Raw genomic sequence first — 13,129 nt, forward strand, 5'->3', positions numbered from 1 at the left:
ATTTTGCTGCATTTGCTGCTCCTTGTTGCAAGCGTTTATTTACTGCGAGCAGGGGGCGTGCCCACCCCCCACCTCCACCTCCCTGGCTGCGACGCAACAACATTTTTACGCCCCCCATCAAGCGCTTTGGTCATAAATTCATATGGCTAGTTTGACTTGTTTTGCTGCTTTCCTTTTTTTTTTGGGTCGCTTCTATTTGGAGCATTTTTTACCTTCAGCGAAATGAAAAAGTTGGCAAAAGCTCAACGAGGCTGCTACAGTGATAAGTGACTAAGTTGAACTTAATATTGGAGATAATGTTAGTGGGTTTTTTTTGCAAATAATCTGTCAAACTAATGAGTAACTTTTGCTATTGGGTTTTGCCTAAAAACAAACATGAAATTAGCTGCAGAAATAAGTAAGAAAATTTAAGAAATATTCGCAGAAATTCGACTGCTCATTAGATTAAAAAGAAAACATTTTAATAAAAGAAATTTAAATTTAAATACAATAGTTATTCATATACCTATATTAAAAAGTGAACAAGCTTAATCAAATACATTAAAATATGAATAGAAGATTTAAAACATTCCACTTAAGAATTTTTAGCTAAATTTAAGACAAAACTTAAGTAAAAATCAGTTAAGATTCAACTCGATTTCCCACTTAGTCAGTCTTCACTGTACCTACTGCAACTTTTTGAACTTTTCTGGCATTATTAATATTTACCTAAGTCGTCAGTAGGCTGCATCAAAAAACCTAATAAAGCTTGGGGTTCATTAAGCGTTGCATGAAGCTGACCCACACTCACAATTTTTGCACTTTTGTTGCATGCCACACAGCTGCTGCTGCTGGTCGTGCAATAATTTACGGCTTTTGTTAATGACATTTAAACATTGAAACACATGCAAAGTGTACAGAGGCAGACAAATGGCAACAGGATATCAAGCCGAAAAGGCCAAAAGGCTGACATATTGCAACTATGGCCAATACGCATTTATTGCCACATTTATTATTGATGATGGGGGAGGAGGAGGAGAGAGAATTACACGTGTATACGCCGTATTAAATTATTATGTGTGAAAACAATTAATTATGCCAAAAACAATAACAATAACAATAACACGTTGGCTCATTATGAAAATCACGCGCTCGAAAGTAGGCAACACATTTTTTTTGCTGCATGCTGCTATTGAAAAGCCATTTAAATTGGCCGCAGACGTCGTCGCGTGGTCACTTTAAAGTCAACATTGTAGAGCGAAAAAAACACACATATAACATACAACGTTAAAGGTCAACATCATTAACAGAACACAGAGAGAGAGGAGGCCGTAATTGTTGAGCAAATGGCAGCACATAAATTATTGGTCAAACTCAAAATGTTGGCAAAAACGTTGACGTTGGCAAACTTTCAGCCATAACAACAGAGTGCCAGAAAAAGTGCAGCAATTAAATATTTGCTTAACTGCGCTTCACACACACACACACACACGGAGTTGGACAATCGCTCACACATACTACAAAAATAAAAACAGTCGCAACTTTTTTGGCCACAATTCATTTGGGTCGTGTGCCACCTTTTTGGCCAACAACAGAGAGAATGGCCCCGGTTCATGTGTCTGCACACGAAACATTTCAAATTGAAAAATTATATGCACTTTAGGTGTCCAACCGCAGCTCCAACTCCAACTCCAACTCTCTCAACTCTCTGGACTTCGTCGTCGACGTCTCGGCGCCATTCGCCACTTGACGAACAACGTTGAAAAATTAATAGCAATTTATTTACTCCACTCGCTTTTCCAGCATTCCCCGTTTTTTTATTTTTTTCCTGTTTTATTTTTATATCCCTGCGTAAGGTCAACTCGGGGCTGCCCTTTGACCCGCAGACACAAAAGTTTAAAAATTATTTGCAATTAAAGCAAACAAATTAAAAAAACTTTTACGCGCATGTTTACAAATAATGAAAATTTATTGAAATTTATAACGCAAAGTTTGTCCAGCATTTATCACAATGTATGTACTCTCAATTTATGTATGCATATAATGTAAGATTATGCATGTGTGTGTGTATTTGTTGATGTCATATAGTTTATTCAGCTTGACACATGTTTCAATTAATATGTCACATTTGGAAAAGTGGACTATTTATAAACAGGCAACTACAAATTATAGAATGGGAGTTTAACTTTGAATAGAGCTGTAAAATATATTAAACTAAGAATCGGGAAGTGGATTTAAATTTACTGAAAATGGTATTAGCAGTATTTAAACTGATTAAAATACTAAATATTGCATAAGCAGTATTTAAATTGATTACAAATACTAAAAAAGTTGCTGACAGTATTTAAATTGAATAAAATACTAATGCTGGTACTTAGTATTAAATATGTTTAGTATTTAAATTGATTCAAATTACTAAAAACGGTAGAAGCAGTATTTAAATTGATTAAATATACTGAAAATGGTTTTAGCAGTATTTAAATTGATTAAAATATACTGAAAATGGTATTATGAGTATTAAAATTAGTGTATTTATACTAAAAAGGATTTTAGCTGTTTTAAATCCGATTACAAATTATAATAATGGTGCTGAAAGTATTAAAATTGATTTAAAATACTTATACTGGTATTGAGTATTACATATTTTTAGTATTTAAAGTGATTTAAAATACTAAAAATGTAATTGATAGTATTAAAATTGATTGAAATACTATAAATGGTATTTTTGATTTGAAGTTTTACGATTTGAAGTATATGTTTTATTAAAAGAATGTAGTTAATAATTTAAACAGAAGAAGCCAAACATTTGTATAGGAAAAAAGCGAAAATTTAGAAATATTATATTATAATTGTCATGTTACATTTGCTTAAATTAGTAATAACTGAATATTCAATATATTGAATTGCAGTATATTCCCAAATTAGTTCTTCTTTATCGTTCTTTCACCCAAAAATGTCAAACTATTTTTGCCAGCACCAGCCGCAAGTCTTCCATCATTTAGGGCCCCCAAGCAGTTCCCCACAGCTCATTATAATTTCTTTTTATGCGCCTGCTCAAGAAATGTCAGCAGCTACTTCCTAGGACTCCCAGGACTCTTCAAATAGCTGGATTGCTTTCCCTTCACTCACAGCACCTGCCCATTTTTTTACCAAAACACATGCCAAGTTCGTTCATTTTTCTCCCTGCTGTTGTTCAGGATATTTCCGCACAGTTTTACCTATTGGCTGCTCTTGGGATTCGGATCAACTTTCACCGTGCACATCATAAATAATGAGGGAGTCCCCCAAAACTCAGTGCATTTTTCTCTCACATGGAATTTCCTTGCTTGCCTCGCATTTTTTTTCCCCAGGGCTCTTTCACTTTTGTGCATTGCGTGACGTTTATTGTGCGGTTGTGTCTCGGAATATGTTTAATGAAGTTTTGGGAGAGATAGAGAGAGACTGAGAGAGATAGAGAGAGACAGAGAGAGACAGAAACCCGAGCAGAGAACACTCAACTTTTGAATCCTGTGCTCCTTACCTTGCTCCAAAAAAAAATAAAGAAATTACGTTTGAGTTGACATATTTTTATGGCTAGCGGCCAGCTTGTTTTACAATAGTTTTTATTAGTTGATTTTTAAAATTTGGGGTCCAAAAGTCCGCGAGTCGTAAAAAGCAAAGCATAATAAAAGGAATGCAGAGAAAGAGAGAATTCGGCAGCTGTTGTCTCCCGGGCGAGCGATATCTTAAAGCCTTTCAAAAGACATCATTTTTCATATGATGAGATCTCTTTGATTTGGCAACAATTTGAAGGAGCTTTTATCAAAAGTTATAAATTAAATTTATTTTGCGGCGGCGCCTAATTTATGTTTTCCTAATACACAACTAATTTCGCATGTTTTAGACGGATTTTTCTCAAAACCAGCAAATAAAAGAAAATAAATAAAGACAAAAAGCCGACTCGACCGAAATATACTTGTGTCTTTTGCATATATGTGAAAATATATCTCGAGAATCTCCCAGCACAAAAAAAAAAAAAAATCAGCCCCACGCATCATTGAGCAAAACGTTTTATTTATAAACAATTAAATTTGATTTGTCGTTTCGCTGGCAGCCAACGAAAAATGAAAATGTTCCAAACGAGTTTCCGCTTGTCTTTTTGAAACAGAAATGTGCTCCTATTATTATTTTTTCTTAAATACACTTCTATGAGGTGTAAAATTGAAACTAATTACAACAGTTTCATATTTAAAAATAATTATTCAATTGAGCACGAGTATTTCTTAGTCGAGCAGCATCACCAAGAACAAAATTAAAAGATCTACGACTTGGTTTCTTTTTGTGTTTTTTTGTTGGATCTTTTTATCAGCTGCATCTGAGGAATCCGGCATAAAATATTGAAAAATGCGGCAGCCCAAATGAATTGCGAAACGTGGCACAGTGCTTAAAAGTGTTTTCCTGTTAATCAATTTGTTTCTCTTGTATTTCTTTTAAATTAAAGACAAGCAACAACTGCCAAAAGAAAAAAAAAAAAGCTGCTCACAAGAGACCCATCGACAAATGGCGACGGATTTTCCATAATGTTAATGAACTTTTCAGAAAATATAATAATAATACACACAACTAAAAATTGTTCTAGTAACATTTTGTTTGTCTCGTTATCTCAATGTGAGTTTGGCGCACCTCAATGTGAGGTTGCCTTCCTTATCGGTGGTGTGGGGTTCAAAAAACCCTGGTACCTATGCTTAAAAAACCACTTTCGATAACCCTAATCGAACCGAGTCACAACGTGTTCTGATTTAATACGAATATGTAGTAGTAGTGGATTATCATCAAAATAAATAAATAGACATAAATTATTGTTGATGTTCTTGTTGAGAAGGTACGTCAATGCTAACTGGAAATTCATTCATTGCTCTAATCAGCGCCGCCTTATAAAGCATATTCTACTATATATAATATTATACACATTTTTCACTTTTTGTTTTCTTCTTCTTTGGCAGCTGTCGTGGCGATAAGCATTGCAAATTGGGTCGCAGTTGCGACTATAAAGCAGTTAGACATTAGTTTCTTTTTTTTTCGTTGTTTTTGTTGTTGTTTTAATTTAAATTTTATTTTCCTAAACATTTATTTTGTGGCGTCGTTAATAATTTTTGTTGGTTCTGCAGCAAAGCAGCAAATTTGTTTAGACTGACCTCAAAAAAAAAAAGAAACACACACGAAAAGAAAGAGAGCGAGGGAGACAACAAGTTGAGCATGTCGCTTGTTGTTATTTTTGTTTACGCATTTCCACAGGCGACAGGTGCGCTTTTATACGTATTGTGTATTGTGTGTCTGTATTTCCATGATGGCATTTTGTCAATGCCTTTGAGCTTGTCACTTTAAAAAGCTTGTTGTATCCCCCTTCTTCCCTTTACAGCCAATTATGTGCGCTATTATGGCCAAATTCTCATGTCACTCAAATGCATAAAGCGTTCGTGAAATACTTTCACAAATTAGCGCTATCTGTGCCCAAAACACATTCACACACACACACACGCACACACATTCATCTATTTCAGTCTGCTTTGACTTGATTTCTCTATTAGTACGCTTGTCTTTTGCCTTCTGCCTTTCCCTTCTCACTCTCGCCCATTCATGTTCATTGGTGCTGTCTTTTGTGGATTGGCGCCCACCTACGTTGCGTTATAATTATATAGCAAAAAGGCTTCTGTCGTCTACAATTAAACGACCTGCTGGACGGCGTTCACTGTCAACTGCATTTAGCTTGATTTATGCTTTGAAGCTGCCTGCTATGACTTGGTGTGTGGTCACCAAAAGTTTCCGGCTCGCTTTGGGTTTTTGCAAGGCGCGCTTTTATGTGTACTATGTTATATTTTTAAGCTGATAAGTATAATCCGTTACTGATAAGCGACTACTACACATTCTCTACTATTTGTGTGCACTATATATACACACGAATTGTATATCAGTGACATCATTATAATCTCGAAAATTGTATGTGTTAAGGTACAATGCGAGTAAGTGGCAAATTTAATTGACTACCGCCACGAGGCAAGACAAAAAGTGCTGTTGAAATTTTATTAATTAGGCAAAGTATGTGTGTGTGTGTGTGTAGACATAAGCCTTTGGCCGCACACACGCGTGTGTTTCATAGCAGTTAGCTTTTGTGTAACTTTTAAGCTGTGTATCTCTGTTGGGCTGATTGATCTGCGAGCACATGTGCTAAAGATTAAGAGGTTAACCTTTATTTCTAAATGAATCAATTTCCTGCCTTCACTCTCGTTAAATAAAAATATTTCCCTGCTACAGACTAAGGTTAAGTTCCACGCGGTGCCAGGGCATCTTCGTGGGGCATTTTCCATTATTAAACTAAAGGTAGCTTCAATTGGCATTTCCGCTCGCAAAGCGACGCATGACGAACAGCAGCGAAAACAAAATCAAAAGTGAAATGCATAAGAATTGAACTGACTCAGCAGCGCAGCTCACAACAACTCTGTTGTGTTATTGTGTTGTTTACCTTTTTGTAAAAATGTACAGTTGCTGCGGGGTAGCGCTGCCATTTTGATTTTTTACATTTAATTGATAACAATAAAAATAACCACAACAACAAAGCGAGTTAATGTGTCCACGCTGCACTTAAGCAGAAGGTGGGCGTATAATACACAAACACACATAGCACACAGATACGCGGCTTACACAATAAACCATACACAACAAAGGTGGAGAGACAGAGAGAGCTAGCGTGTAACTTCAACAGCAACGCGATAGCAATATAGCGATAACGAGTTTGTATTTTGTGTTTGTGTGAGCGCAACAGGTAGCCATGCTGAGAGCATGTTAAAACTCGTTTGTTCGTTCGTACGTTCGTTTATTCATGCTTGCTCGCTCTAACGCTCACCTGCAAATGGCGACTGTTTAGTCTGCCATGACGTCAGCTAGGCAAAGAGCGAGAACGAGAATATATTAGATGTGATAATACAACAGGTAAAACAACATGCTTTCTTTTATGCTTGCTTTACCCATTCCATCATAAGCAGCGGAAACGGAAATTTATGTTGCCGCCCTTCCGTTTCGTCAGCTGACGGCAGCCGGCGCTTCACATACACATATCACTCAAAGGCAAAAACGAATTGTAGTTTCACTTAAGAAAAACAAAACAAAAGAATTTTCCCCATTGATTTTTTTATGTGGCAAACTGGCTGCTAAACAAACAAATTAGGCCTGAAAAACTGGCCGCGCTTTTTTATGCCCGTAATTATTGGGCGTATTTTTTTCTCTCCACTTGCTGTACAAATAAACAGAATGTCAAACGTTAATGTACAAACTAATTAGACTGGGAGAGAGCCTAATTTACATAAATGCTACAAAAACACAAATTTGAAGCCTTCATATTTTCAATGACCATGAGATGATTGTGATCTCATGTCAAAAATACTCATTTCTGCTATGATCGGTATAAATTGGTTTTGTGTTGAAATAATGACTAATGTCTGAGTGAGAGAGCACACACTCAATAGATATATTACGTATATTATTTATTGTACGTTAATTTAAACTCATGCAAAGCTGTTTGCTGAGTAACGCGTCAAAGTTTAAGCTCGGGCAAACACAAAATTGTATTTGCAAACACAATTTGAACAGCGTGCTGTTAATTACATACGCACATGCCAACTGTTAACAGAGACTGTTAATCATACGCATACACACACACATTTATAATGCATATATTCTTCAATTAATGGCGTATTAAGTAAACGTTTAAAACTGTTAAATGCTGATAAACAATTAAAACGATGTCATGAACTTTACAACAATAAAAACAGTCTGGCGTATTTTATATATTTAAAATACACACAGCTCTCTCACCTCAGTAAATGCAGCAGCAATCCAAAAAGTTCAACGGCAGCACGTAAACAAGGCTGTGCGAAAGAGAGGGGGAGACGAGCAGGCAGATCCATCGATTCATTGCAGGGGCTGGCTGCTGTAACACGTGTTGCCATCTGTTCTGTTCGGAGAAGACAAAGTGAAAGTGCCGCAAATCTTTCAGCGCTTCCACTAAGTGCCCCGTTGCCGTTGCACGCAACCTGTCAGTCATTTACATAGCTTTTGCTTTCATTGCGCACCTTTTCCAACAAAGTTGCATTCGATTATATATTGATGCGTTCAATTTGTTGCCAAACAAATCCAAAAGACAAACAATACGCCGCACATTCAATTTTTGATTAGCATCAGCTGTTGAAACGATACGTAACCGTTTCAATTTGATTTGATTTCCATTTCAGTTTTCATTCCGTTTGTTTATTTCTTCACTTGCCGGCGTTTGTTGTTGTTTATGTTGCCATTGCTTATTGGCGCTTTGTCGCAATAAGCCCATTGAAGTTTTTTTAATTTATTTTTTCACGAACATTTTAATGCAGCGCACGCTGCACACGTCATTAAACCGAAAACTGAAAGGGGCAACAAGATCGCTCGATTACTTTTGGCGCTCAAATATACAATCGATAGTTTTTAACTATCATTCGCAAGCTCATTGCTATGTTAGCGCCAAATTTCACAATTTGTTTTAGTTGAGTTTCTTCTTTGGCGCTGTGCGCATTTCACTCGCCCGCGTTCTATTTTTTTTACCGAAGTTTCTATTATTATTATTATCTTGTATTGTTGTGTGTGTGTTCAAATCAATTAATCAAACGCTTTTAATCTGCTTGCCAAACGCAACAGTAGCAGCAGCAGCATCAACAGCATAAAATTCAAATTATAGGCAAACATTAAACGTTAAAGAGATAGAGAAATGGATTTTTTTTGCTTTGTGGTGGTCATTTATTTGTTGGTTTTTGCTTTTGCGGGCCTTGAAACAAATTAAAAAAACGTTAAATTTCAAACAGGCCAGCAAAACAAATAAATACGCACACAAGTTTTGTTGTTTTAAACAGCTTTTATTACCTGTGCCTGCGTCGGCGTGCATGTGTGTGTGTTTGTGCGTGTGCGCTACTTGCTTTGCGCGTGCTGCGTATGAGAATGAAGCAGAAGAAGAGCAACAGCAATAACAACACAACAACAACTGTAACAATGTCAGCTGCTCGGGTGCTGGCGTACAATAGTGTGTTGGATCATGGACATGTAAGTGAGAGCGAGATGCAGCGTATTCACTTGTCTCCGCAACAGTGTTGACAACTTTTTTGGCAGTAAAAGCCGGATTTCTACCGGCTTAAGGATTGTTGCCAGATTCAGGGGGAAAAAAGAATTTACTGTGTGTAATGTGTAATTATTTTAATTATTTTTAAAAATGAAATCTTAGAATTATACCTTTTAAGATGCCTTTTTAACCTCTCCCATTTCTCTTTCTTTGCAGACCTGTAAGATATGCAACAAGGCATTCGCCAATGTCTATCGACTGCAGCGCCACATGATCAGCCATGATGAGTCGGCGCTGCTCCGCAAATTCAAATGCGGTCTCTGCGAGAAGGCCTTCAAGTTCAAGCACCATCTGAAGGAACATGTGCGCATTCATTCCGGCGAGAAGCCTTTCGGCTGCGACAAGTGTGGCAAACGTTTCTCGCACTCCGGCAGCTTCTCCTCCCACATGACCTCGAAGAAATGCATCAGCATGGGCCTCAAGCAGAACAACGGCAGCAACAGCAATCAAAACAATGGCAACAACTCGAATTCCAATTCACGGCAATTGCTCAAGAGTTTGGATAAAAACGGACGTTCGCCCACAGATCAAATGGCTGGCAAACGTGGCTGCAAGCTGCCACTGGAGGCGACGAATCCTCTCCTGCCCAATCCCATGAACTATTTCGCTGGCGAAGCACAAGTGCCACAAGTTCCAGCTGGCGCTGGAGCTGCAGCGAATGCGGCTGCGCCGCCTTTCTATCCCAACTACAGTGCCATGAGCACAGCGCTGTTGGCGTTTCCCAATGCCTTCATGGCTGCTGCACTCGATCCACGCATGCATCCCTATAGCATACAGCGACTGCTGGAGCTGACAGCCGCACAGCAACATCAGCAGCAACAGTTGCAGCGCGAGGAGCAACAGCAACTCGAGCAACAGCAACACATGGAGCAACAGCAACCGTTGTATGAGCCCAGCAAGGAGGAGGAGGAAACGCCCGATGAGCCCAAGCTTGTGATGGATCTGGAGGAGTCGGAACTGAAGCCAACCACACCAGAATTGCCGGCAGCTGAACCCGTTGTGCCGCTGAAGCAGGAGCCAAGTCGCGAGGCGACGCCAGCGCTATTAGAAAGTGCGCCTGCCACGCCCCAAAACATTAAGCAGGAGGCACAAGAGCCGCAGGAGCAACAGGAGCCAGAACTGCAGCTGGAGGAGCAAGAGGAAGAGCAGCAGCAGGTGACGACGCCACAAGAGTTGCGCTGCAGTCGCTGTGCCAAGCAGTTCAATCATCCCACAGAACTCGTGCAGCACGAGAAAGTGCTGTGCGGTCTGATCAAAGAAGAACTCGAGCAGCACTATCAGCAACAACAACAACAACAGCAGCAGCAACAACTGCAACAGCAACAACAACAGCAGCAGCAACATTCAAGCTTTGTGCTGCCCAGCGATGCTGAGGAGGAAGAGGAAGATGTGGAGGAGGAGCCACGTTCCATGCAGGATTACAACGCCGGAGGCAGCAGCGACAGCGGGGAGCGCAAAGTTCGTGTTCGCACCGCCATCAACGAGGAGCAGCAGCAACAACTCAAGCAACATTACGCACACAATGCGCGTCCAAGTCGCGATGACTTTCGCCTGATTGCCTCGCGTCTGCAGCTCGATGCCCGTGTCGTCCAAGTGTGGTTCCAAAACAATCGTTCACGCGAACGCAAGATGCAGAGCTACAACAACGAGCCACAAGTGGCAGCCACAACAACAGTTGCACCAACAGCAGCTGCAGCGCCTTCCGCTGCCGATCAGCCGTTGGATTTGTCCGTCAAACGCGATGCTTCTCCGCTCTACGGACTTGCACCACAGCCCAGCGCTTTGAGTGTGCCCACAGCCGATTTCCCCGAGAGCATGGCCATCAATCTGAGCCGCAAGCTGTCCAGCTCGGCCTCGATGTCGCCGGCCTCGTTGTCGCCCTGCTCGGGTGCCTCGTCGCTGCAACAATCGGCAGCTGCTGCAGCCGCCGCTGCTTTGTACTTTGCGCCGCCCTCGCCACCGAGTCATCTGCATGAGGCAGTGCCTCCGTTGGCGCCACGCGGTCAACCCTTTGCCAACTTGCCGTCCTATCTGATGCCCCGACTGCCCATGGAGGCGTTGTTCCAGATGCGTCCCGGCGGCGATTATGCGCCCAATCCGCTGATGAACAGTATTAAGCTGCCCGACTATCGCGGCACCAGTTTGAGTCCCGGTGGCAGCGAGAAACGTTCGTGGCGCGACGACGATTCACGCATCTCGCATGACGATGATTACGTTTTGGCAGCCGCAGCGGCAGCTGCAGCTGGAGCAGGTCCGGGGTGGATTGTTGCCACCGAAACCGAAACGGGCCAAGGCCGAGACACATGGACATGCGGGTGATCCTGATCTGCCATTCGTGTGCGATCAATGCGACAAAGCGTTTGCCAAGCAGAGTTCCCTGGCACGCCACAAATACGAGCATTCCGGTGAGTCATCAGAAACAGAACTTTACTCCCAAGTAAACATTAAACTAATCAGTCTTTTTATTCAATTTGCAGGTCAACGACCCTATCAGTGCATGGATTGCCCCAAGGCCTTCAAGCACAAGCATCATCTGACGGAGCACAAGCGTTTGCATTCCGGCGAGAAGCCATTTCAGTGCTCCAAGTGCCTGAAGCGCTTCTCGCACTCGGGCAGCTACAGCCAGCACATGAACCACCGTTACTCCTACTGCAAGCCATACAGGGAATAGGTAAGCGACACCTCAGTGCCGCCCACCTGCGTCGCCAACAACAACAACCATAGCAACAACAGTAGTAACTCAACGCGTGCTCGTCGCGGTCCAAGCGCCGCTCGAAGCAACAGCAACAGCAATCACCATAGCTATCCACATCAGTTGGCTGCCATGGCGGCATTTCAGCAGCATCAACAACAGCAGCAACAGCGACTGCATCATCACCAGCAGCAACAGCAACGTCTTGGCTGGCCAGCGTCTGGCGTCATGTTGCCACCAGGAGCAGCATCAGCAGCAACAGCTCAACCTCCGCCACCTCCGCTGCTCTCAGCCAGCGCTTACAATCAAGCAACAGCTGGAGCACAACAACAACAGCAGCAACCACCGCCGCCGCCTCCGCCTCCCACATTCTTTGCCAGTCCGCTGCATCATGCGGCATTGATGGCGCCACCGCATCCACATCCGCATCCAATGCCGCTAACGCCGCCAACGTCGGGGCCCGCCTTTAACTATTTCAATGCCAAAATGTTGCTCAACTAAGAATCGTCGACTAACAGCGCTCTAACAGTGAGTTAACAGCGCGCTAACAGTGCACTTAAATGTTGTACTTAAACCCACACTCGAAATAAATCTCAAATTGTGCAGGAACACAAATTCAAGTCAAGTGTTGCACAACAAAAGCTGGCAGCCCAGTCTCGAGTCTCCGCGAGAGCAGATCAAATATTTTTTATAGCAATATTTTTAATGTGTCATTTGAGAATGAACCGAAAAACAAAAAAAAACTCACATACACCTAAAACAAAAGAAAAAAAAGAGAAAACCTTTCGTTTCATCGAATTTATTATTATTATTTTTTAAGTTTTTACCGAGTATTTTTTAAGTTTATACATATTTCTTTTACATATGTACATTTAATACACACTTTTACGTTTAGTCGATAAGAGAAACGTCCCAGTACCAAGTGCTGCGAAATACTCAAAAGCTTTCATTATCAAAAATGAGAAATGTGTGGCATGCACCGCATTCTTATTACATGTTATATCATTATTATTATTATTATTATTATACTTTTTTTTAATCTTGGCATTATTTACAATATTAACTACGCTCTAGTTTTCTTTACTTTATCATTTAAATTGTAAATGCAACTTTATGGGTTTTACAAACGAAAAAACAAAAAACAAAATCAGCAGAAAGATAAAAATGTTAACTTGACAATATCGTATGATGCCGAGCATGATGCTCTCTCGCCAAAGTATTAAACAACATCCAACTGTATTAAAGCCAGAATACAACCAGAAAATAAATAACTAACAAATAGA

At 40.6% G+C, this 13,129-nt stretch overlaps 1 protein-coding gene across 2 annotated transcripts in view; it reads left to right on the top strand.

The window, feature by feature from the left end:
• The window catches only part of LOC133835606 (zinc finger protein 1), a 29,587-nt gene extending 17,814 nt beyond the window's left edge, over nt 1–11,773 (top strand). The window contains exons 1-3 of one of the 2 annotated variants that reach the window (XM_062265615.1): nt 8,611–9,078; nt 9,311–11,559; nt 11,632–11,773. In XM_062265615.1, the coding sequence (XP_062121599.1) occupies nt 8,971–9,078; nt 9,311–11,473 (2,271 nt within the window). In that variant the 5' untranslated portion in view covers nt 8,611–8,970 and the 3' untranslated portion in view covers nt 11,474–11,559; nt 11,632–11,773. Of the gene's footprint in view, nt 1–8,610; nt 9,079–9,310; nt 11,560–11,631 lie in introns of those variants that run through there. The other variant, XM_062265614.1, reaches the window with a different exon arrangement.
• Nucleotides 11,774–13,129: the final 1,356 nt, after the last annotated feature.

This window comes from Drosophila sulfurigaster, chromosome 2R (genome assembly GCF_023558435.1).
Source record: "Drosophila sulfurigaster albostrigata strain 15112-1811.04 chromosome 2R, ASM2355843v2, whole genome shotgun sequence".
NCBI classification, from domain to species: domain Eukaryota; kingdom Metazoa; phylum Arthropoda; class Insecta; order Diptera; family Drosophilidae; genus Drosophila; species Drosophila sulfurigaster.